Source organism: Serinus canaria, chromosome 6 (genome assembly GCF_022539315.1).
Source record: "Serinus canaria isolate serCan28SL12 chromosome 6, serCan2020, whole genome shotgun sequence".
In the NCBI taxonomy this organism is placed as follows: Eukaryota; Metazoa; Chordata; class Aves; order Passeriformes; family Fringillidae; genus Serinus; species Serinus canaria.
The window spans coordinates 29,818,742-29,844,395 of NC_066320.1; the positions used below are offsets into that span (position 1 = coordinate 29,818,742).

At 44.8% G+C, this 25,654-nt stretch overlaps 2 protein-coding genes across 4 annotated transcripts in view; one reads left to right on the forward strand and one right to left on the reverse strand.

Moving 5' to 3' along the window:
* TIAL1 (TIA1 cytotoxic granule associated RNA binding protein like 1) overlaps positions 1–25,654 on the reverse strand; it is a 256,506-nt gene that overhangs the window by 26,057 nt on the left and 204,795 nt on the right. The window lies entirely within an intron of this gene.
* BAG3 (BAG cochaperone 3) lies at positions 4,456–20,756 on the forward strand. Its single transcript, XM_030241326.2, has 4 exons — positions 4,456–4,637; positions 15,496–15,813; positions 17,489–17,869; positions 19,448–20,756. The coding sequence occupies exons 1-4, from the start codon at positions 4,467–4,469 to the stop codon at positions 20,219–20,221; spliced, it is 1,644 nt and encodes a 547-aa protein (XP_030097186.1). The 5' UTR covers positions 4,456–4,466; the 3' UTR covers positions 20,222–20,756.

The window sequence follows — 25,654 nt, forward strand, 5'->3', positions numbered from 1 at the left end:
ATCAGCTGCAGTACCCACAGAGACTGGAGAAATACTTCTGCCTTTACATGTGCAGCATTCTGCTCATAAAGGGATCGATTTACTCATGAAAGAGGCTTTTTAAACTCCCTTTTCAGTTGTTTTTTTCCAAGCTCCGTACTGTGTCTGCTATTGGGCACCCTCAGGTCTGGAAATGATTCTGTTTTGGACCAGGATTTGCCAGTAAACTTTGGAAAAATGACTCAGACGTTCCCAAGAACATTTGGACCGTGGCAGCCCGGAGTACAGCAGGGCAGATTATCCACTAGGTGGGAGCCTCTCAATTCTAATGGGTGCTGGCCACTGTGGCAATTAAACACCGGCTCACACCGACTCTCCTTCATCCTCCTGATGTCGGAGGGAGACAAAGTTCTGCTCCCTGGTTAGACCCAGACACTCCTAAACCAAAGAGCTGCCTCCTTAGGCTTCTGTCTGATTGTCACTGGAAGAACAGGGAATGAGCAGCCAATAATGCCTGTTTTGGAAATATTAATTCACCTTACATGTGCCACATCATGACATATTAAGAGAGTGTGTAGCTCTAAATTCAAGTTGTCTTCTGCTGCCTATGCTTGGAAATGAATTTTGCTTTTGCTGCATACAGGTCACAGAAGTTAAAGCTGGTTTTGCAGCATTCACAGCCAGATTTGCTCCCTGATTTATGACAAATTTCATTCCAGGTGGAAATAAAAAGGGAAAAGAAAGTAAAAATTGTGCTGGAAGTAGCCCCTCAATCTTTATCCAAAAATCTGAAATTTTGAAATCGGAGTAGGTGCTTTGTGAATGCCCAGCTTTAGTGTAGCTGCAGTGTGATTGCAACATTTAAAAAGCTTTTCTCCATTTAAACAGTACAATTAGCACTCTAATTTCTTATTAATATTTTGAATTTTCTATTAAAGTTCATAGGAAATATATTTATCTATCAAATGACTTGCCAGTTACTGTGACTCCAACAAGCAGATGGCATGATCAAGCTCTAAGAGCCAAGCAATGTCTGCAGCATGCAGCAGTCAGAGTGAGATATGACATTTGTGGATGGTTTCATCCACCTATCTCTGCTCTCCACTTCACCACCTGTTACCCTAAATTGTGTACCAAACTCTGGAAATCAAGTCTGAAGTGGTCTGGAGCAGAAGTGGCAGATTAGTACAAGATTAGCAATCACTTTGCATCTTTAATTTTCTTAAAGGCAGGCCCCAATTGTATGAGTGGCCCAACAAACAGCTCCAGGATTCTGAACAAACCATGAAGGCAAACATCTGTACAGCTCTGGTCACAGTAATTCATAGGTGGGACCTTTTTGCTTTTAGCTGAAATGGTTCATACACCTGGAGCAGGATATTCAAAGTACAATCAGTGAAGACCTGGGCTATTCAGTGATGCTCTGGATGAAACAACAAGTGTTGGAAATCATGCAGGTCAAATTCATCATGTCTCTTGAATCTGAGGATTGAGAAAGTCTGTGTTTGTTGCATTTATTAGGAGTGTTTATATGACTCAAATGCATCCAGCAGAGGATTTGGACTGGAGCCTGCTTCACCACACAGCACTTGACACGTGCCAGGCACGTCACTCACCCAGGTTCAGCAGTGACAGCTCTCTGCAATACTCATCCAGAGCAAACACCTGAACTCCCAGTCCTGGTTAGCAGAGCCTTTCCTGCTCAGGTGACCTGGGAAAGTGCTCAGGAGGTAGAAAGCTGATTTAGATCTCACTGCAAGATGTGTTGTTTCCTGACACACCAGAGATATCTCCTTGATTAATACAGTGAATAACAATTCTATTACAGCAGTGCTGTGATGCACAGCCTGAGGTAGAGCTGCTGTGCAGCTGGGAGGGAGCTCTCTGCAGCCCATGGTCAAGTCAAACAGACATGGAAGACCCTGTAGAGTAAATCAGCTCTGGGTAACTACAATTACATGGTTTCTAGTTGTAGTGGAACACCCTGGAGCAAATGTTTAGTTTGGTACTCCTGGGTGTGTGAAGCACAGTGCAGATAGGAACCTGGACAAGTCAGGAGTGCTGTGTTTGCACTTACATGAAGAACAGGAAAATGGAAATGCTTTTTGAGTGTTTTCACTTCTGAAATAGAGCACACAGACCTTGAGCCTGGAGTCTCATCTGAGATTAGCCAGACACTATAGAGACTCACTTATCTTAATAACAGATTTTCCTGAAGCCAAGATTTTTGCTTGGCAGTATTCCCTACATGGACATTTTCATAAATCATTCTGATCCCAAGAATGGCTAATGACAATATGAACTAGAAGCCACATTGCCTCAGGGTCACAGCTATGGCCCAGTGACACCCCAGCACCAGAGAGCAAACAGTGAGTCCCTGTACAGATGTCCTGTGTAACCTGCCTCACTGGCAGTGCTTTCACCTGCACAGGAAACCAGGCTAAATCCTACCTGTCAGGAAAGACAATTTCATTAACAGAAAAAGCATGATGTCTTGCCAACTAAATTCAATCACTAAAAGGCTTTTCCCTGTCAGCTCAGACTGTTCTCTTTCCAGCTGGATGCTTGTCGACCCTGCAGCAGCTCAAATGAATCTTGAATCACTAGCCCATGATAATTTCTGTGAAATGCAGCTCCCTCTGTTTCTTTGCAGGGTATGCCTCCCAAAAAAATGTCTAACTTAAGTTAGATATGTCTTTGAAATTTCCTTTCATTTATTTTTCACCTACTTGTGACCTTATTCATTAGCTCTGTTGAGTATATGGTTGGCTGCCAGCTGCAGCAAAATAAAAGACCCCCCATTCTTCGTGCCTTTTTTTACATTCTCTCAGCTACAAACCCCATCTGTATCACTTCCTCAACTTACAAAAGTAGTTTTCCTGCAGGACCTTTTTAACATCTGTGTCCCCCGTGTCTGAATCAGCTGCTTTTGTTGATTTGGAAGAGCCTCTGGCATATACTACAGAGAACATATGGTCTAAGTGTGCCTTTCTGTTGCAAAACTGGGAGTGAAATTCCTCTGCAGATGGGAAGCAGAATAAATCGATGATATTACTCTTTTTGAGGCTACTGCTGGCGTTGGTGAGGCTGAGCAGAGGTTTTGTACCAGAGAGCATGAGAGGCAGCAGAGGTAGGAAACATGGCCAGGGACAGGCACCACAGTTCAGGACTGTTAGATGAGCAAAGTTTGGGATTTGTTGCTTAGAAAATAGGTGAGTCAGAAAGGTGATGGCAATACAGACATCTGCAAGTAAATGCTCGGGGAAAAAAAAAGATCAATTTATAATACTTAGGAGTCAAAGGCACACAACAGTGGGGACAGAAAAATGGGTCTGTGATGGAACAGTGTGGTACTGACAGCAAGGAACACACAGGATGGAAGAGGTGCAGGAGTAAAGGAGCAAACGTCAGCAATTATTTGGTTTGTCAGTGTGATAAACAAAACCTCCTGTCAAAAGATGAATGACAATCAGTGGGAAGCAGTATCAGGAGATCTTTGATCCTGTCTCAGGCAGGAGGAGATCCTGGCTGTGTTCGGGGCTGTGAAGAGGCAGGGGTCCTTTTGAAATAAGAGATACTTCAGTAATAAGCCTCTACCTCCGAGGGATTCATACTTGGAATTCCTCTAAGCAAATAGCTTTGCAGAAGGTAACTTCTGCGTTTGAGGGACACTGTGCATTCACTCCTCTACTTAGAGTAACTATCGACAGGCATCTGTGGCTGCTCCTGTGACTGTCAGATGACTTGCAAGTGGTGTAGTTGTGAAGCACAGTTGCCTCCAACCAAACCCACTGAGTCCCTGAGAAAGCCACTGTTTTAAACCTCACAGACACACTCTTTGCCTTCAGGTGTATTTCTAAGTGAAACTGAGAATTGAGACACGCATTTGCAAACTGCTGAGAAAGTTCAAGCCAGTTGGATCCGAAGAACAACGCCTGCCCACACCCTCGCTTGAGAAGCATTATTTTTGTTGTTTATCTGCCATAACCTCGAATTATCAGTCACGGGGCAGGTTTTGGGGAGGAGCTTTGATCTTTCGCTTAGGGCACGGGGCAGTAGTCGGAGTTGCCTTGCGACAGTGCCGGAGGGGGCTGCGGGCTGCCCAAGGACGGGCTCGGGGGCGCGGCGGGGACCGGCCGGAGCCGGAGTACAGCTCGGGACAGTGCATTCACCCCGCGGTGCCGCCGGCGAGCAGCCCTGCCCTCGCCGCACACAGAGCCGGCCGCGCCGTCCCGGGGCCGCCTGCAGCTCCCGGGGCGCTCCCCGCCAGCCCTCCCCGGTACCCCGGGGGTCTGCCGAGCCGCGCTGGACACAGCCAGAAGTTTCCAGCCAGTGACTCCTCCACCGTCCCCCGCGCTCCTCCTCCGCGTCCCGCCCCTGGTCCCTCCCCCGCCGCCGCCGTTTCCAGACAGTTCCAGCCCCGCGCCCCCGCCCCCCGGCCCGCGGCGGATAAAGCGGCCGGCGCGGCCCCCGGGCTCTGCCCCGCCATGAGCGCTGCCGCGCAGAGCCCGCCGCCGCCGCAGATGGAGGGCAGCGCCGAGCCGCTGCCCCCCGGCTGGGAGATCAAGATCGACCCGCAGACCGGCTGGCCCTTCTTCGTGGATCACAACAGCCGCACCACGACCTGGAGCGACCCGCGCCTGCGGGCAGCGCCGCAGGTAGGGCGGGCGGGGGTGCCCGGGCCGGGTGTCCCGGCGGGGCGAGGGGGGTCGGGGGCCGCGCTCCCCCCGGGCGTGGCGATGCAGTGAGGGCAGGAGCTGCCTTTTGTCTCTGACGCACTGCAGTCCCTTTTTTGTGCATTCAATCATTCGATACCTCGGCCCTGTAATGTTTATTTAAAGTTGGTTAAGTCCGCCCGGCCTGCCAGGGGAGAGGCGAACCTGATTTATTTTTCAGCTGTGAACTGCCCGAACGCTGGATGCCTTTAAAAAAGGAGCGATCCTGCTCGGCGTCCAACTTCTTTTTTCTTTTCCCGTTTTCCTTTTTCCTGGTCCCAAACTCTGCCGGCAGCTGCCGCTCCGGTTTTGTTGCGAAGCACGCTCGGGGAAAAGCCGCATCTCACTCCAAATATGTCCATGGAAGGAGCGGCGCGGAGGGGAGAGCGGCCGGGGCCCTGCGGGGTGACCCTTTCGGGTCAGGTTCTGTGGCTTTTGGGGAATACAGCCCGCTCCTCGGGGCAGTGCAGCCCTCTGACCCAACAGCGCGGCGGCTGTGGGCAGAAAGTGCTGGAAACTTGAGCCAAGTCGGATTTGCCTGGTGGGAAGGCGATTCCCCGGGCTCTCGGCGCGCTTCTCTGCGCGGAGCATCGCGTAACCCCGGGCGCGCTGGGCTCTCGGGGCGTCCCTCCCGGCCGGGGCTCGGGCACGGCCCTGGCACGGGGATCCGCAGGGCTGGACCGGAGCCCGGGGCCGGCGGCCACCGGGGAGGCGCCGTGCCGGGGAGCGGCGGGGAACAGCAGGGCGGCCCCGGGGCCAGCGGGGACGGGGCTGGGGGAGCCCCGGGGGACAGCGGGGTCGGGGCCGCTGGATGCGGCTGCACCGGAGCTCCGTTGAAAGCTTTTCTCCTCTTGCCTTCCGTACAACGTGAGGAGAGACGCGCTCAAGAAGTGTTAATTATTTTATGAACTTACCGTTTCTTAAAATAGTAATTGCCCGGTTTGTGAGAGCAGACCGTGACTGAAAGCTCGGTGTGAGAGCAGCTGGCCTTGGAAAGGAAGGGACGTACTTCTCTATCGCAAATTAACCCCCTTTGCAGCTCTCTTAGTGCTAGTTCGTTTGGTCTATAAATAAATCCTAGTAATAATACACAGAGGTCTTAGAAAAATGTAATTTGGAAATAAGAATATTGAGACTAGCATAGGAAAAAGTGTTTTGCCTCCTTTTTGGAGGCACCTGCTAACACTTGCTGTTCCAGTAGTAAAAATAAAAATAGTGTGAGTTTTATAACCATAGAATGTACTTGAGAAGAAGAATGTGCTGTTTACTGAAAGGGTTTTGTTCCAGGAATGCCACTTGAGCCTAACCCATTTAACAGAATAGTGAGATTCAAGCTGCTTTCAGTAATTGTGTGAAGAGAGTTGGAAGCTGTCTGATGGATCAGCTCTCTGCTTGAGTGGGTGCCTGAAACAAAACAAATTTTCACTCCTATCTCGTGTGAAATCTGTGGTGATGGGAATTGCCTCTGTGCCTCTTCTGCCAATTGCAAGGGCAGTCACAGGTACAGTGTATCTGCTTTTCAACAGCTTTTGTGGGACAAACTCTTTGCCAAACAGGAGAATCTGTTACTCCTGGCTGTAAGCAGGAATATGTGCTTTGAGTTTGTTCACTGGGAGACAGATAAATGCCTCTGGAGTTGAGCTGTTGATTTTTGGGAGTTCCTAGCTAAAAAAAAGTCCTTCAGTTTATGGTGGTAGAAGTTGTGTGTAACAGCTCTCACAGAGCCATTTATCAGAACCTCGAGTTAAATGTGTTTGCTGGAATTCATGGACAGCTGCTGAAATCGTTAGTTTGTTGAATACCAGTGTATTTCACAAGGACAGATACTAGTTAGCAAAAGAATCTTAGAATCAGGCCCAAGGAAAATATATCTTTTTCTAAATATTGTTTTAGCTGGATAATACCAAGGAAGGCAAATTACCCACTGACACTGATTTTCAAATCCAGCAAGGATTTTTGAAGATGCCAGACTTCTGTTAAAACCTAAACAGGTAGGAAGGACATAACCACAGATGAAAGCAAAAAGGCAGATGTGATGGGGATAGCTTTCTGATTTCCTTCTTTCTCAGCCCAGCTCAGATGAGAACTTGGGGCTGTTAGAAGTGATCTGAGGATCACAGAAGCTGACTGCATCTGTCAGACTTTCATGCACCTTTTCAAGAATGATTATACAAAGATCAAACTTGTGCTGACTCCATCACTGCATCGCTTTCACTGAAATCTGACAGTGAAATTGGCAATTTTTTGCCACCTTTGAGGTGGTCTGCACTGCGTCCACCAGTATTCTGTCTGTGAATGTTTGTTCCCTTTCTGAAGAGATTAGGCAATGAAATGAGGTGTTACACTCCAAGTGGACAGTGACTGGAGCGCAAATCTAGGGCTAGCTGAGCTTTTCTAGCTGGGTAAGAGTACAGCTGAGGCAGTGTCATAGAAAAGTCCTGTTGTTCCCAAGTGCTTGATCTTGGTCTTCTCACTTACCCCAGGCTTAACATCAGTGTAGCCATGCTGACTGCAGTAATCTGTGCCAGATACATAATCGGGTAAAAGTTGAAGTGGCTCTTCTGAAATTTTAACCCATGACAAAAGCATTTTAAAGCAATGAAACCAGACCTTGTTTTTGCATTTAACTCTGGATTTGAGGTGCATTTGTGAATTCAGGCTCTCTGTTATTTCCCCATTCAGTCTGTTTTTTTTTTTTTTTACTGACATGAAGGATGAATGTAATTCTTCTGCATGGTTTTTTTCTGTTATATGTGAGAAATCACTGCAGCATAAGGGTGGATTGGGGAGCCCTTAATTAGAAAGAGGGAAAAAACCTCATTTTGTTTCAGTGAGAAATAAGGAATGACTTTGCAAATGACAGAAAAATACTTATTAATGAAGCTTCTTGGTAGACTGATGATTTTCTTTCAAAGATCTGATTAGTTATTTAAGGAATAAGGTACAATTAATACTGTGAAGATGTATATACATTTAGTAAAAAAGGTGTTGTCTAGCAATGCCACTCTTCCTTTTTTTTTGACTAGAATTACTAATTTCCTATGCTTATTTGTTGTAGTTACTTTCTGTGCTAACTTAGGGTACCCCAGCTCTGTATACTTCCTGCAGGATTGTCTTATGACATTAAATTGTTTACTTGGTGTTCCCTGAAGCGTGGATAAAAACAGATTGCACTTAAAGAAGAAAACAAAGGTTTGTATAGGTATTTATCAATACCTCTTCTCCGTGTTGTTTCCACATGCAGTAAACCCCCTGGGAAATAAGGCAGCTAAAAATAAACCAAAGGAATTGACTCTGCTGAGCTTCACTAACGGATATTGGAGTGATCAATACCTCAGTGGTGCCTTGGGTTTGAGATAAAAGCTGCAGCAGCAGCCAGGCACAAGTCAGGGAACGGCCATAAAAGTGATCTATGATAAGTATTGGCTGCAGCAATGACTGCACAGGCCTAAACAAAGGAAGAAGAAGCCATCTCACCCTGCTGCTGATGCTTCACTGGGGAGCAACTGACTACACCTAAGTTTCCATCCTCTCCCTTCATGGCTGTTGCATCTCTTTTCTCTCTGCTTCCTCAAATAAGTCTGAAGTCACTCAATTCACATCTCTTTAGCAGTGGGCTTATTTTTGAGCACTGACTTCTCGTGGTCAAGTTGACTGAAAAATCCTTGGTAGACCAAATTAGAAATTGCATGGAGAGGTCAGAACAGCCTCTCTGAAGCTGTACCTCTCACAGGGGTTCTCCTCAGGGGAGGGGAGTGTGAGGTCAGCTCAGTAATATTTAAGGCCTCTTCCACCTGCAGTGTTGTTACTTTCCTAATGCTGATGTGCATTCTGTTGGGCTAATAAGTTAGTTTCTGTGCAGTACCTTTTTAATTCAGTAAAGGCTTAACAGGTAAGAGTGGTAAAATTATCTGCAGGGGATTTCTGGGAGGGTTGTGTCCTGGCTTTGCCCGGATTCCCTGCAGCTGCTTGATGTAGTTATTTAAAGGCCCCCCTGACAGACCATGGTGAGCAGGGAGTTAACTTATGGATGTATCAATTAACCTGAAAACAAGGGGTGGGGCTAATCAGAAATAAGAGACGGGAACAGGAGGAAATGATACTGGAGATAATGCAAGAGGAAAAGCAGAGAAGGTGTTGCAGGGCTCTGTGCAGCTCCTGGCACTGTGTGCCCCTTATCTAAAGGACAAAGGAGGAATGCTTGTGCCAGGTGGCAGCATTCTTACCTAGGAACTGTATTTTTAACACTTGTATGCACAGGCAGAACTTTTCCATGACTACATGGCAAAAATAGAATTGTTCCCACTTGAACCATGATAAGGCAGGTAACAAACTATTATACTTTGGGGAGTGCAGACAGTATCACTCTGTAGGTAAGCTGTGGTCTCTCTTCATGCCAAGGTGAAGGTAAATGTAAATTAGAAGAAATGGCTTGTTCACACAGATCACATTACTTAATTACAGGCAAAAAGAAAAATGCTGTATCTTAAATATGTTGCAGAAGCTGTTGGTTTGATTATTTCTATTTTTCCTTTTTGGTTTTACAGACAGGGAAATCAGGCATGGGATGGGGAAGAGACTTGTCTGACATTACCTGGTAGGCTGGGTAGCACAAAAGTGTGTTTTTTATGGCTGATGGCAAAGCCTTATAATTAATAAAAGGGGTGCAATGTAGCAAGTGCTTTTATAGTGTTGGAAAATCGCCCTTTAAGGAAGAGAATTCAGAAAACTGCTGTGTACAAAATGAAATTTTAGATGAAAATTTGAAGCCTGACTATAAACTGAAATTCATGGCCCATCCTTCAACAGTTATCAACCATTATCTGCTTATTCTCCTTTTTCTTTTTTAATGAGACATTTTTTTGATTATTTTGGGGGCTTGTGCTTTCTGTTTGACCACCTGCTTCTTAGGTAATGAGGCAGTGAACAGAAATAACTGAATAAAGTGTCATTCTCATCCCCCTTGGCCAAGGGTATTTGTTAGCACTCTGAAGGGCTTTTCTCTACCTCCATCCACTAAAGCTGGCAGGGTGGGTGGTGATCCCAGCTCTCTTAGAGCACTCTGCTCCTGGGAGCAGTCATTGTTCTTTCTCAGACATGTTCAGTTTGGCCCATGGGGTGCTTTCAGTGCCAGCTTCCACTCATGGGCACACAGGGCAGGTGTTGTCATGTTCGCACCAAGGCATTTTAGCTGAAGAAAGAATCCTCCTAGTGATTAAAACAGGACAGGTTTTGTTCTTGGTACAAGATTGATCTGCCAGATAGCCAACATATTTGCTCCAGTAAGGCTCTGTGTTCTGAAAAGCTGAGGATTAGTTTTCTCCTTTAGTTTCTAATGGTGTTTATTTATTTCTAATGGCATCGGTTAGAGCGAATGTTAATGTAATGCTTGTATAATACAACTTGATAATTACAAGAGAGAACAAAAGGCCTGTTTGCCTACACATATGTATGTTGGGAAATAAAACTCAGCATTCAGCAAGTGGAACATCAAAAGCAGCTTGGCCTGTAATTGGGTTACCTGATGCGACTGACACGAAGCCCTACTGAGACAGCTCATGCAGCTAAGCTTATTCATGGTTTCCTTCAGTCATTAGCTAATGATATCTTGCTCAAATGCCTGTGTGCTCAGTCTATATATTTAAGCACAAATTGTGAGTAAAAGGGTGAGAATGCAAATGTCTGCAGCAGCTGAGGCTGTGCTGTAAGAAGTTAGGAGTCAGCACTGAGAGTAAATCACTGGGTACCTTGGAACTCATGTAGTTCTCTGGGAAGTGCTAGTAAAACCCAGCTCATGCTGATGCTGTGCTATTTATATGTTCAAACACACAGCAGACATGAGGAACTTCTCAGAAATACTTGGGGTATGTTGGTTGCAATTGATAGCAAAGGTACTGTGGTACTTCTGTAGTTCATGCAACAGAGAAGGAAAGAAGGTCTGGCCAGAAGTAAAGTACAAGTGGATGTGGAATCTAATTCCAGTGGCTAAAATTTTGCCTTTCTATGACAAAATTGGTATTTGCTTTAATAAATAGAGTAGTTACTTTATTCTTAATTTAAATAATGGGTACCACTGGATTTTTTTGATTATTCATGGCAATTTCTAATAAAATAGAGGGGAGAAGAAAAGTTGGTTGTTAAGTCACTCATTTTGGTTATATTGCTGTATTTGATTGTGGAAGAACAGAACCATGCTATCCCCTTCTTCCTAAATAGATAGGATTTGGGCTTCAGGTTATGAAAGATGTGTTCATGTAAGATTTTGTTAAGTACTGGTATTTTCTCAGCCATTTGAGCAACTAGAATAATTGTTTGTGTGGTACTCTATAGCAGTAGCTTACAAGTTCAGAAGGACACTGGAGTCATGGTCCATTTGTTTGCATACAGAGAAGTTGTTTAATCTCTTGGCAGTGTTGGTAAATTTTGTTTTCCCCTTGCTAGATAATATCTACAAAACAGGTACAATTTAAATACTTGCACTGCTGCTCTGCAAGAGCTGCAGTGGTGCTACATGTGCTTTAGAGACTGAATTGACTGTACTGCAAATAACATCACTACAGGTGAAGAAAAATGCAGGAGTGCAATGGCAGCAAAGGAGGTTTTTAGACTTTATTCTGTAGACCATTTCAGTATTGGAGGAATGACAAATGTATTATGTAAGGAGTCTCAAAAGGGAGATTCTGAATTTGATACCACTATTCAAGTAATTTAACATGATTACAGAATATTTTGACCAATTTAATTCGAACAGTAGAGCTGTCCTGGAAAACTCCAGTGGCAATTTGCTGGCATCAGCAGTGACTGAATTTGCAGGTTTCTGGTTTTGTGTCTGGAATAACACTTGAGCAGACTTGGGGCACACTAGGAGTTATCCATTATCCATTCCAGATAGTACAGCTGTGCTGGGAGCCCTGGTGCGAGGCTGTGCTTTTGCTCTTGCTGTCACTTTTTTTATTCCAGTGCCTTATGGCTTCAGCTCACTAAATGGGAGCAAGTTGGAGGATTTTAGTGTCAGTCCTGACAGTGCCCTTCCCACGGGAAGCCAGCACTAGGATGTGGGGGTATGAAGTGTTTTTTCCAGTTGCACAACTCGTGCTGGCTGCACCTTTATTTATCCTGGTGATGGCCTCACAACAGAAACACTTGTCCCGAGAGCTGTGAGCACTGTCCCTGCTCCTGAGCAGCTCTTCAGGCACAGCTCCATTGTCCCTCCTGGGCCAAAGCTCTCACTTGCCTGGATGTGATGGCTTACCTCACCACCTCCTGAAGTGCTGGATCAGGTTTGAGTTCCTGTGGGTATTTCAGGCTACCTGAAATGTCATCTAAAACTGTTAGGAGCATTTCTGAACTGCTCAAGGCAGTTTTTGTATTTTTGTGCTCGTTCCTTTTGAGGGATTCTCCCTCTTCAAGGTAAATTGAGTGTGTGATCACAGCTGGGATGGCTGATAGTCAGTCCTGGTACTTACTGAAAATTAGTTGATACTCTGCTTTTTGTAGCTGCTCAGTTTTAAGGAACTTGTTTCCTTAGATGAGGGCAGGAGAAATTTTATTCAATTGGTTTTAATGCAGAAACATGAGTTGGGTTCCTGGTTTTTTTTTTTTTTTTTTTTTTTAATACTTAAACCAGGAAGGATGATGGACTAAGGCTTGTCATTCATTTGTTGGTCATTCTCTTTGTGCAGATTTGAATTAAATGTGAGCTCTGGACTTTTTCTAGGTAACAGGTTTGTTAATGTAACCAGCAAGAACTCTATGTGATAGAAGGCAAATAAAACCAAAAAAATGGCTACTTTTAGTTGTGCTGGCTGTTCTGTAGAATTAAAGCATTAGGAGGGAATCTGTGACTTTCTTTAGTGTAGTGTGAAGATGAGAGTTTTCCATAGCTTGACTCCATTCCTCCCCATTGGCACAGTGTCCCCAGGCACACCTGAGCTTTTCCTGAAGTGTTCCAGAACCTGTTTGCCCAGGCTGGAAACACAGGCTCTCCTGCACAGAGCAGAACTGCTTTGGCCAGAAGTTTGGAGATGGGGACACTGGGATCTGCACGCACTCACTGCTGTGTCAGATCCTCACTCAATACAGACCTGAACTCAGGGCCTCTCAGTGGTGTCATCCCCACTGACAGGGGAGATGGGAGTTTGAGAATATCTGGATTGTCCCTGTTTATGATTGTACCACGGTGGGAAGAAAAGAAACAGGATAGAAAGAATGTTAAAGATGTGGTGATACAAACTGGCTAATGTAGGCAGGTGCTTTCAGAGTTAAGTATTAATTAAGTGCTGAAGGGGACAGTGTAGATCCGGAAGTGTAGTTGTGATGAGAGCACCTTTTCTAAACCTGATCTGTGCCTTGGAGCCACTGATGGTGGGAAAAACAAGGACGCTGCATTTGCTCTTTCACCAAGGGCTGTTCCAGTATGACTCTACAGTTGAGGCCTCTGTGGTTAAACCTGACTACAGGGGAAAAAAACCTACAACAAAGGACTAACTTTCCACAGGAGCAGCTCAGGTTGTCTGAAGCTGTAAGAATACATGAGAAATTGTGGGAGTATAGTCTATTAAAAAAATAGAGAACAACAAAACAAAAAGACCTTAAGTATTGACAGAGGCTTAACTTAATTTATAAACTGGTTGCTTTGAAGAAGCAGTCCAACCTGATTTTTGCTTTGGTTTTGGGCTGCCTCTTTTGTGTTTCCTAGCAGGGCTTAAGTTGCAGTGGCAGATTTCTCAGATTGTGGAGAAGGTTCAAAACAAGGGCAGCCCCACGGGTCTGAGCATGAAGACCAGGGAGAGGATGCCCATGGCTGGGCTCTTTGTGGGAGTTCAAGGAGTGTGGGGGGTGTGGGACACTGTCCATGTGGAATGATTTTTTTATTGTGGGGCACTCCAGAAAACTGGAGGTCTTGTCCCCAAATGGAGCCATCAAAGACAATGCCGACCCTGCTGCTCCTTTTGGGCAGTTCTGTGCCCCCAGGTGGGGTGGAGCAGCTTTGGCTGACAAAACCTTCTGGTGCCCGATCACCTGTAGCTGCTCCTGTCCCACCCAGCTCCTAACCCCTTCCCGCAGAGCGGCTGGAAGTGAGGGAATCTCCTTTTTATAGCGGTGGGAGCCGTGGCCCTAGGTGGGGTGGCTGCTCGGGTTACCGCGGCGGGGACACTGGAGCAGCTGGCGCTCGCAGAATGCCCGGAGTCAGCGCAGCACCAAGGTGCTGCTTCCCGCTGGGATCCATCGCCTCCCCTCCCAGCCCAGGCTCTGACACACGCTTGGCTCCAGCACGGCCTCGCATTGTTGTCAGCTGAGCACACCTCGGATTTATTTTTTTTTTTATTTTCCGACAAACGCAGTTTGCTGACGTAAGGGCGAGTCCCTGCGGATCCCGGCAGAGCTGCGGGGCCGGGGTTGTGCTGGTGGAAGGTGGAAGAGCGAGTGTGTGTTGGTGTGGGGGGTTCTGGAAGCCCCTGAGAGCCTGTGTGGAGCAGAGGAATGTGGTTTCCTGGTAGGGTGAATTTAAAATGACTCATCCGTGGATCCCGGTGCAGACGTTGGCATGAGATCATCCTCGTTGTGCAGCTGGGAAAGCCAACTTCAGATTGCTTCTCTCTGCGAACTTTCTAGGCCCGGCTCTCCTCTGTGCCTCTTCTAGAATTCTTCCTTTGTGGAGGATTTTCTTTATTTTTTTAATGAGTAAAAGGAAATGGAACAGTGGGGCTCAGACTTTGAATTTGTTCCTTTCAGTGTTTTTTTACAGCCTCAATTCTCTGTGGTTTTACTGCTAAGAAGAATCCTCAGAAATCACTTTTTAAGATGATACTATCATATCTTAAGAACATTGATAATCTGCTTGGTAAAATAGTGAATTCCCGATGAATTAGTGTGTCAATGTCTACAAGAGCAACATGAAATATTTTTGCAGCTTAAACACCCCTTTAAAAATAGGGTTTCCAACACTTGCACCATATGTCCCCTTATTAAATTCTCCTCTTACTGAATAATGACATTACCCTCTGAATGACAGAGGTGCTTGTTACATGATCTGACTTAGAGATACATCTGGAACTTGGCCCTCACGGGGTCTCAAAATAGAATGACCGATGCAGGAAGAACTTACTAGAGGACTTGTGAGGGCTCTTAGCACAAACCACTTCCACCCTTGCCAGAGCTTTGACATTGTCCAGTGAGTTTACTCAGACAACACAGGGATTTTTAAATTTTGCTTTTCAGTGTTTTCCTCTTTGTTAAGCTATCCTGTCTTCCCCTTCTCTCTCCCTCAATGTTTACTGAACCAGATCCTCCTTAGCTGGCAGTGAACACATTTTCAGTGTGCACTGTCAGTATCTCTTCAAATAGCCAGTGGAAAGAATGATACAAACAAAATCTGTGCTTCTGTTGGGAATAGTCTTCTTTGCGAGTGTCTTTCAGCTGTAGCTCAGATGTGTTCTGAGAGGTGCTGTGGAGATGTCTTTGGTTCCATTGGTACTTGTTTGAATTGGATGAGCTCCCTCTGAAGAGGCTGGGCTGGTGGCTAAATAAGAAATCCAGGTGGAATTAGGCAGGTATTTCAAAGAACAAATGAATGCCTATGAGAAGTGGGGGTGAAAGCCCCACACATCAGCAGATTCTTTTATCTTCCTGCCCTTGCCTGCAGTGTTGGCACCTGCTGTTGGCTGCCCTGCACAGGCCTGAGAGGCTCTGAGCTCCTCACACGCATCTGATGCGGCTTTTAGGTCAGACCTTTAGGGCAGCTTTCTCTGACCACGTTTCTCGAGCTACCAACAACTCTCTGTGCTGTTTTCCCTTGCAGGAAGGCCAGTCCTCAGCCAATGGCCCATCTCGAGACAGCCCCAAGCAGCCGGCGGCCCGAGAAGGACACGTGGGCTACCCCAAGCTGCGCGCGGGCTACATCCCCATCCCCGTCATCCACGAGGGCCTCGACGGCCGGCAGCAGCACCCCTGCTTCTCCTCCCCGCAGAGGTACAAGACAGAGGCGGTGCCAGCGCCAGGGCAGGCTCAGGCACCCCTCAGGGGGGGCTATGGTGGCCCTGAGTCGCCGGCGGAGGCCGCGGCGGCCGATAAACAATGTGGACAGACACCGGCAGCTGCGGCCACGCACGGAGCCGAGGTGAGCGTCAGCGCTGCTGGGCTCTGCCTGCATTGGTCTTTGCAGCATTTATGGCCTGAATGTCACACACGGGGAGCTTAGGAAGCCCAGCTCGCCACAGGATTGTGTTTTTTCCCAACGCTTGCAGAGTACTGAAAGTGCACAGTCATGGCAGCATGAATATGGATGGGTTTTTTTCTGGCGTCACCCACTTGTGTTCTGGAATGATTCTGCAGAGATAAATGCAGAGCTGAGCAGGCCCTGTGGCAGGGGAGGGGTTTTTTTTAGGGTTTGTGCAGGTTCCCCTGCAAGTGGAGAATGCAGACAAGCTTCTTGTGTTCTGCACCGCGAGTCAAAGTGGGAGAGACAAGTGTCCAGTCAGCTAACAACCCAGGCCACTTCAGAAGATCTTTGCTTCCTAATTGCAAATTTCAGTTGTATGGAATGGATTTACATATATACACATTTAGAAGTGAGTTGTAAAGTATTTTTGTCCTTCGGTGGCATGTTAAAAAAATTTCAGACTATGGACTTCTTTGAAAAAATGTCACCCTGCTTGTTTTGTGTTTCAGAAGGTGGGATTTTTGGCCTGCTCTCTGTAGAGAATTAGCAAATTGGTATTCTTGTAATATATGGAAATATAAGCCTCATTTTTATTCAAAGTAAGATGAGCAGGAAATTCAGCCTTCACCAAGCTGAAAACATATCAGGTCTGTAATTCAACAGTGGTGGCATCTTCTCTGAAACCCATTTGGAGTTTGAAGAATGTAATTAAATCCTGTTGGCAGGTTTCTCAGCTATTTTGACTAACCATGCCTGTCTAAGACAACAAGCTCAGCTTTTCCTTCTCCCAGCTGTGTACAGCTTTGCCCTGTCTGCAGAGTGGCTTTAGGAATGTGACTTCTGTGCCACTTAATGGAGATAAGGAGGGAGGGAGAGCCTCAGGACCTGCTGTTACACGCTCAGGCAGTGCAGTGTGGGTGCCAAGTGACCAGAGCCTGTGCTGGGCACCCTGCACTGCACATCAGCAGTGCCACCAGTAGTGCCACTGATGGTGCTGTAATGCAAACCATCATTTATTTATCCAAGGTTCCTGCTGTTCCTTGGGCAGCTGAGTAGTTGATCAGCACCAGAAGAGGGGTTTTGTTCCCTTTCTCTCCTCCAATGCCTTCTCTCTCCTCTCACAGCTTCAGTCTGGCCTTTCACAGGCAAGGGGACAAAGGGCAGTTATCCATATCTGCATCACCAAATTAATGATATGCTCTTAAAATCCCCAACAAAATGTACAAAATCTGTTTGTGTGGTCAGGATCAGAAGTCAGTGCTGTGTGCTCTTAGGGGTTTGTCTCCAGTGCATAATTTGTTTGCTTAGCTTTAGTTTACCTCAAATTTAACAGGTTTAGACAGGAACAGCCATGCAAAAGCAGCAAACATTCTGACTGAGCATCCACTCCCTGCTCATTTCAGGGCTGGGAATGCTGTAGCTCAGGTTCCTGCTTGTTATAATGATGCTCTCACAACTTATGTGGTTTGTCTAGTGAGGCTCTTGGCCAAAAAAACAGGGAAATGGAGTCCTTGCACGCCAGGAACATGAGTTCAGTTTCTATGATGATTGCCCCCTTTTCCCTTTAGAAATGAAAAGTATTGTGACCACACAGTGGTTAACACTTAATAATGGATTTTTGTTTTCATGGCAGCCTCAACCTCCTGGAGCATCTGACCCTCCAACAGTTTCCCCTCAGACCTCTGGCAGACCCAACGCGGGGAGCCACCCGCTTCCTCGCGGTTACATCCCAATCCCCGTGATCCATGAAAACATGCCCCGCCAGCCAGCACAAGCCTACCACCAGGCACAGAAGACCCACTACCCTGCCCAGCAGAGCGAGTTCCAAGCCCACCAGCCGGTGTTCCACAAGATCCAGCCGGAGGAGCGGGAGCCCAAGGCGGCGCGAGCGCAGTCTCCGTTCCGAGTGGCTCAGAGAGGCTCCTCTAGTCGGGAGAGCTCCCCGGCCAGAGTGAGCACCCAGGTGCAGCCCCCAGCTCCCATTCGAGTGCAGACAGTAGTAGACAGACCCCAGGTATGTAGAATGGGGAAGTGATTCGCCTGCCAGGGACCTGAGCGTGGCTAGAGCTGTAAAATGAGCTTGTACTAACACATACATGAAAGCACCTAAAGCAGTCTCCACTGCTGGATTTAAACAGACTGGGAGATCCTGAGATAAGCAGCAAGTTGCCTTTCCACCTGTCAGGACTGTGGTGGATCACTGAAATATGATTTAACACACGATTTAATCTTCTCTTGTCAGAGTATAATTTGGTGTAATTACACTGAGGTCACTGATGTTGCATTATGTTTATGAGACAAAAACCAGGTCTGTGGGATTTGTGACATCTTATGTAAATATACTTCACTGATGTCTCAGAACCATTTAGGGGATAGCATCAGATGCACAAAGTAATTTTTGCTATGAAGAGAGAGGATAAGCGAAATCCAGAGCTTTTTATTCTTGTGACTTGAAGCATGTTCTTGGTCATAGAACCTGCCGCCCATTGAGCATTTTTTCCATGTTAGAATTCTTACTACAATTTAAAGGCTACTGGGAATTAGACAACTGTGAGTGTGTGGAAGGGGCTATGTACAGAAACAAGACTTGATTTCCTCTCTGGAGATTTTTCACATTAAAAATGACAGGAGCAGAATTAGGTTAATAGTTTTGAAAACCCAGGCTAGGACAAAACTAGGAAGACTCAAGATTTAATGGCATATTCTAGGTCAGTGCTAATTTATTTATCTTAGTGGGTGAGAGTTTGCTCTCCCTAATCAAATTTTGTGTTTAACAGGTAAAGCAGTAACAGATTGGTAGTGTAGGCCATTTACATACTTGGTTTCAATAAAATACAGATATTTTACTATTTAAATCCATGAGAGCTGTTTTTAGTGTCTTTCAAAATCACTATTTATGTGCCTAAGTAACTAAAGGGGGTGTCAGGGGGAGGAAAATGCAGATCTCATAAATTTCAGTTTTCTGCCAAGGTTTCAAAACTAATCTCAATTTCAAGAGATTTCTGATTTGGTGATTTAAAAGTGGAGTAATCCCAAGGATAGTCTCTAATCACTGCAGTGTAATAAGATTGACACAGTAACCTCTGCATGTAAATAGGTTAAAGATTAAAAATAAGCACTAACCAAAAAAGGAATGTCCTGAGAACAGGAATAGGATGAGAATAGCCCAAAGTGTGATTAAAACTCAGCAAAGTAGTTGGCTTTTCAAGAAAGATGAGCCCTTAATTAGTGAAATGGGATGAAATCTTTCTTCAGCAAGAAATCTCCCTGACTTAAGCTAGGTGAAGGCTTTGCTCAAAGGTCCTGTCTTTTAAAGCTGCTTATGGGGCTGATTTTATTAAACATGGGCAGGATTTGGTGGGTTGAAATGTAATGTTTGAAAGAGTTGATTGGTGACTATAATAATTGTTCAGCACAGTGCTACTTTTCAGTTTAAAACAGTAAAATTCAGCAATGATCAGGGAAGATTAAACATCCTGTGTGTGTGAAATTGCACTGCTAGGAGTACAGAAAATTAGAAGCTAGATTACTTGTTCATTAGAGGGAAATAAGGAGCATTGTGTCTCAACACAAAACTTGCCTTGCTCACCAGGTTTCTCAGCAACAAGTCCCAGCTCAGGAGCCACCAAGACCAGCCCCTCCTCCTGAAGTCAAGCCTGACAACAAGGCAGCCCCACCGCCCGAAATGGAGGCACCCTCCACATATATCCCAATCCAGGTCACCCACCAAGAGCCAGATCCTAAACCACAGCCCCAGAAGCCTCCAGCCATGGCAGAGAAAGCTGACAAAAAGGCTCCTTCCCCTGCTAAGGCTGCTCCCCCTCAGGAAAGGCCTCCTCCTGAAGAAGCGGCACCGCCGAAGACGATGGAAACAGGAGAACCTCAAAAGCATCCTGGTGTCTTGAAAGTGGAAGCAATTCTGGAGAAAGTACAAATGCTTGAGCAGGCAGTCAACTCCTTTCAAGGCAAGAAAACTGACAAAAAGTACTTGATGATTGAAGAGTATTTGACCAAAGAGTTGCTAGCCCTAGACTCAGTGGACCCTGAGGGTCGTGCAGATGTGCGCCAGGCCAGGAGAGATGGTGTAAGGAAGGTCCAGACCATTTTGGAAAAACTTGAACAGAAAGCAGAAGATGTCCCAGAACCTGTTCAAGTTGATGGACTTCAGCCAAATTTTCCAGAGCCTAAGCCACCACAGGAAATCATGGAGATTGAACCTGTGGAAGTCAAGAGCAAGGGAGATACCAGTAATAAAAATGCTCAAGAGGAAACCAAAATGGAAAGACATCAGCCTGAAACCAAGGAAGAAGTGTTTACCAATCTTGCCACCACGACAAACACATCCAATAATCCAACTGAACCATAGCCACGTGCTGAAATCAAAATCTCTCAGACTTTATAACTTAAAGTGTGTTTAAGTGAATTTTAAGTTGCATGCATTTCCGGAGCTCTTTTCAACTGGTTTTAATCAACATAGCAGCTTGGGACACAGTAAACACTTTGTGGGGAAAGGAGGGAGCTAGAAAGAAAGTGATGCATTTATCTTTTATTCTTACACTATGTAAAAGACATGTTTCAAAAATAAACCCTGTACATTAATTGCTTTTAGATAAGCTGAATGGAAAAGAAAAATGACTTCAGGGTTAATATTGATGCGTGTTGTTTAAGGTGTATTCTTTTGCAGGTGATTTTTGTAAAATCAGAGGCCTGCATTGTCAGAATACCAGTCCTCCTACAAGTATAGCCACTCTTAACAAGTAATGTTTTTACTTTTAATGTTCACAGTTGGGCACTTTAAGTAATGATGGATAGAAAGTGTGCAAGAAACTGTAGGGATATTTATATGTGTGCAGGACTTCAATGCTATATTTTGAGGGAAATAAAATAATATGGAAGCCTAATTTAGTCTTGTGATTTTATAAGCTGGAACTGTAAAGGCAGTAATTGGTTTTAAATACACTGTTCTGAACAGACTTGTTAGTGCAGCATTGTAGTTGAAGTCTGACAGCTGTTTTCTCATCAAGGCAAAACATGCCTTTCACTATTTGTGTCCTCCCTTCTGATGTTGTTGCTGTGTCACATCTATGGATTGAGAAAGGAATTTGGCTGAGCATTTCTGCCTCCTCGCCCTGGAAGTCACCATTTAACTGAAATGTTTCTAACATTGAGATCTGTGGTTGTCTTACAGAAATTTCCAGATCTTAACTTCTTCTGCAAAGTCACTATTGTTTTATTAGCAATTACAGAATTTTGTATGCAGAAGTACTTTTTTGTATTTAGAAATACATTTTGTATTCATAGAGTCAGTAGGATTCCTCTCACTTTGTGAACAGTTTTAAGCAACTCTTTGTTCAAAGAGATTAACAGTTTGTACTTAGCAACAGAAATAAACCATTTTTCTGCTACAGCCATGTAAAAAGAAAGCAGCAGTCAGTGCAGAAGTGCAGGGGAGGAAGGGGTCCTAACTGAAATCCAGAAGTTACACTTGACTTGTTAATTTTATAAATGTAAATTTTCTTTCACCTGATAGCATGTTTGCTGCATAGAACACCAAATTTATGAATGCCAAAACAAATCTGCTCAAGGCAGTTATCACTTCCTGACCTACACTTTGAATCATGAGAGTGCATTTGTGATAAGGTTTAAGCCCATCTGAAAATCTCTTCTTTTAAAGAGTGGTCATTGAGAACTGTCACTCTTTATTTTAAAGTAACAGTACAGCATGTAATTTATGCTGCAATATGTGTAGCATTTGGGCTGTGAACTCTCTGCTTAGTTGTAGGTGGAAGGTTGATGCTTCTTGTTTCATTTTCATAGTCAACAGCACTGTGTAAGAATACACAATGTCTTGTAACCTTTTGGCTGCTCCAGCTTTGGGAGCAGCATTTGAGGCATTCTAGAAGAAGAGGTGTGAAAGTTCAGCTGCCTGCATAATTCCTGCATGAACTCATTTCAGTGGCACATTGCTCATGCAGGGTTACATTTCAGCTGAGGACACAAATCTGACATCATGTAACAAAAATACTTAAATTGAGGAAAATCAGCTGTGGATTTTTAGAACTGAGCTCTCTAAGCAAAGTCTATGGGAGATATTAAGGCCCAATCTTTTAATGGTTTCTCTTAGTGGACCACTAAAATAATCCAGCTCAAAACCACCTCATTAACTGAGGTGGCACAGTGGAAATTAGGGTTATTTACAGTATTTACAGGGAGCTAAACAGGTGCTAGATTTCTAATACATGTCATCTGCTGCTAATGGGGCCTGATTCATGTTACATTATTCAGTGCTGGTCAGAGTAGGTGGAGTCAGACTGAATTACAACTGATGGGGTTCTCTTAAGAAGCAAAGCTGGAGGTAGAGCTGCTCTCTGCCAAGTGCTGCTTTAGAAGCTGATTCTTAAAGTCGGTGCTACTAGTGCAGAGTTAGGTACAACTCAAAACAAAGTGAGGTTTCATGATGTGGCCTAATAAGGGAAAGTGCATTTGGCTGCCCTGGACCTGCCTAGCTGGAGACTGGTGCTCTGAGTCATAGGCTCTCTTTGTTTCCTCTGTTGCTCAAGACTAAACTGCGCCCAGTCCAGCTTATATGTCTGGACACATCAGCATAGCTACAAATCCTGCAAATGGGCTGGGAGGAGGGAGTGGCCAAGGAGGAAGCAGCTGAAGATTCCCACCAATTCCCTGTGAGCTCCTGACCTACTCTGTGCAGAGACTGCTGCCTTGACTCGGTACCAGCGATGTGGAGCTGGCAGGGCAGAGGAAGGGGATTCCTCCTTCTCCTGCCTTTCTGCAGGATGGTTGGTACCTGCTCTGTGCTTTGACCCTGGGAAACAGCTGGAAACTTAGCTTTGAAACCCAGGTGGAAAGCACTTAGGAGTTTAAAGCTATAAGAATTATGTTACATTAATTCTCAAATACAGCTGTGCACAACAAACAGCAGCTGTGCTGTTGAATGCAAGGCTTTCAAATACACAGTGCATTTGCAGTAGACATTTCAAAAAATTGAACAAATGTCAAAAAATGCAGTTATTCAACAGCAAATGATCCTGTCAGTAAAAGGCACTGATTCAGCTCATTTGAAAGTAGCAGGAGGGATACGAAAAGCCTGTACATGGAACCACAGTAAAAGCTTAGGCTATTTTCTGATTGCACTATCTTGTCCAGCTAGTGCTATTTTAAATGCCAGTAGTGGCCTGTTCTCTATATTTAAACCCTCACAGCAGCAAGGCATTGTGTTTCCTGTAAATATAGCACTTTGACTATTTATTTACAGACTGCCAAACCATGCTGTGCTTCAAGGAAGGGGCAGCAGTTACATTGCCCCCAGGAGCAGGGTGAGACAGGAATTGGTGTCTAATTCCTCTCCAGAGGGGGGGACAAACCCTTTGTCTGGGGTCTGGTTTGCTTTCAGCTTGATGTTGGCTCAGCTGTGTTTGCAGGCAAGGTGGGGAAGGAAAGGGGTACAAATCACACTTCACCCAGGAGGCAGGAAAGCAGCACAGCAGTTTGTAGAGGCAGATTCTGCCCCTGCACCTCAGGTCAAGGTAAGTCAAGGAAAACCCTGATCCAGTGTCCTCAGTGAACGTATCTCTTTTAAAAATAATTCTAATAAAAAAATAACTTCTGCTGGCTGGCACACAGCTGCTGAAGAGGACAAATCTCAGTCAAGGTATGCTTATGAGAAGGTTTTAATTTGCTACGTTTTCAGCTTCCCTCCTTAAATAATGTACATGTCTTGATCTTTTTAAATACTCAGGTAATTAAATAGAAGGCACCACATCATTACTCAAATAAAACACACAAACATGGGGAAAAATTGGCTTAGACTAAAGGCCTAGTAATGAGCAATAATTTCTGTGCTTTTGGTCCTGTTGTGTCCAAGAAATAAAATGCAGATGCCCTAGAAACAAATCTTAGTGCTGTAAAAGTTGAATATCATAAAATTTTGGGTTTGTTACAAAAGCCAGCAGTAAAAGTTTTTCTGACATAAACAAATCCAGCCTTTCTGGGCCACTTGGGTAAAGGAGGCCTTCAGGAAAAACTAATCTGAGCTGAGCACTTGCTGTGGAATACAGATTGAAGCCAGAAGTTAACCATACAAAATACCATTTCCTGCAACTTTACTGTAAATACTAAAATTCCAAAGCCAAACTTCTCTGGGTAGCTATAGTACTGTCATTAATGGAAGATGAACACAATCATTTTAGCAAGTAGTGGTTTTATTAGCACCTTCACCTCTTTATGTGCAATGGCACAGGAGAGCCAAATACAAGTGTGTTTAAACTATTTTTTTTCTTGAGATAAATATTTTGCTTAAAGTTAAATGGGTGACACTGAGATCCATTGGCCTTTAAGACTGGATAATTTGGGTTGCTGAGCTCTGCCCAAAGAACACATCCATAGGATTGTGCAGGGGATCAGTCCCTGTGCCTGTGAACCACGAAGGGACCATGGATGGTCTGTAACACTAGAGACCAATGTAACTGAATGCCAGCCCCTCTAATCCAGAGCAAGAGTTATTTTAAGATGGGCAGGAGGCTGGTTACAAAGCAGGGGAACACACCAATTCTCATCAAACATCTTTCCAGGATCTATAAATATGCAGCTTGAAAGAATAAAGAGGCTAGTTCAGTTGTTCCTGCTAGAATTTCCACTCCAGAAGTTGGAAATCTGCATGAAAGGAAGGAACAGGTCCAGCCAGCCTCTAACTTCCATATGTCCCTGCACCAGCAAATGGCAGGGCAAGCAGAAATGGAGGATCTTACATTAAATTTCGGACTGCAAGAATAAAAGCACATTTGCCACACATATTTTAGCAAATGATTCCAAAGGGCATTGATCTGTAAGAACACAGAATTGTTTCAGAATTCAAAATGTAATCTGGAGTTCTTTATCCCTGGTTCTTTACATTTGACATCTATTCAAGGACTGTGCAATGTTCTCTGACGTGTGCCACAACAAACACAGAAATCACTGATAGGGTTTGCACTAAAGATAACGTTGTTGGAAGTCTTGGGAAAAAGGATGGAGATAGAGATGAAAATAATTAACTATTTCTAGTTAATTATTTAATTTCTAATTAAATATGGTGCCCATGTTAGGAATGAGGTGAGCAGGCAAGAAAATGTAACAAACTTCGAAATACTGCTACTAGTTCAGTGGATGGATGATCTGTCTGCTGTTCATCTGACTTCACAAATATAAAATAAATTTTAAAAATGGGGTTTAGCTGAGTTTTAAAACAGTAAAAGAAATACCCTGAATTTGGCAACAAAGACATTATGGAACTTAGCCTGTTTTTTATTGCATTTCTGCAGCCCCTGACAGTGAACAGATGAGATTTGCAAAATCATCCACATGGGTAACTTGAAGCCCTGATTTATTGCTTTTCATCATTTTGTGAACTTTGAGTCCTCATCCATTTCTGTCTTGTCAGGAAAGCTCTGCTCCTTCCATTTGCAGAAATGAGCAGTGTCTGGAACAATTCCCTTGCGCGTTTCCCACAGGGCTGGCAGGCAGATAATGTGAGTTTTTTCTGCTGCCCATACTGATCTGTGGCAAAGAATAGGAGTTGTCAGCACTCTGTCTTGCCACTCCAAGTGCACAGCTCAGATTGTAAAATCTGTTAGTGAGAGCCATAATGTTTAACCCAGTGTGAGCTTTCCTATTTTATTTAAATCAGGATGAGATGAAAGCAAGGAAAACCTAAAGCAGTTTTGCCCAGCAGCCACACATGCAGCAATTTTTACTTCCAGAGGACTGATGAAATGATAACACACACCCCCAGCTGGGCATTTCA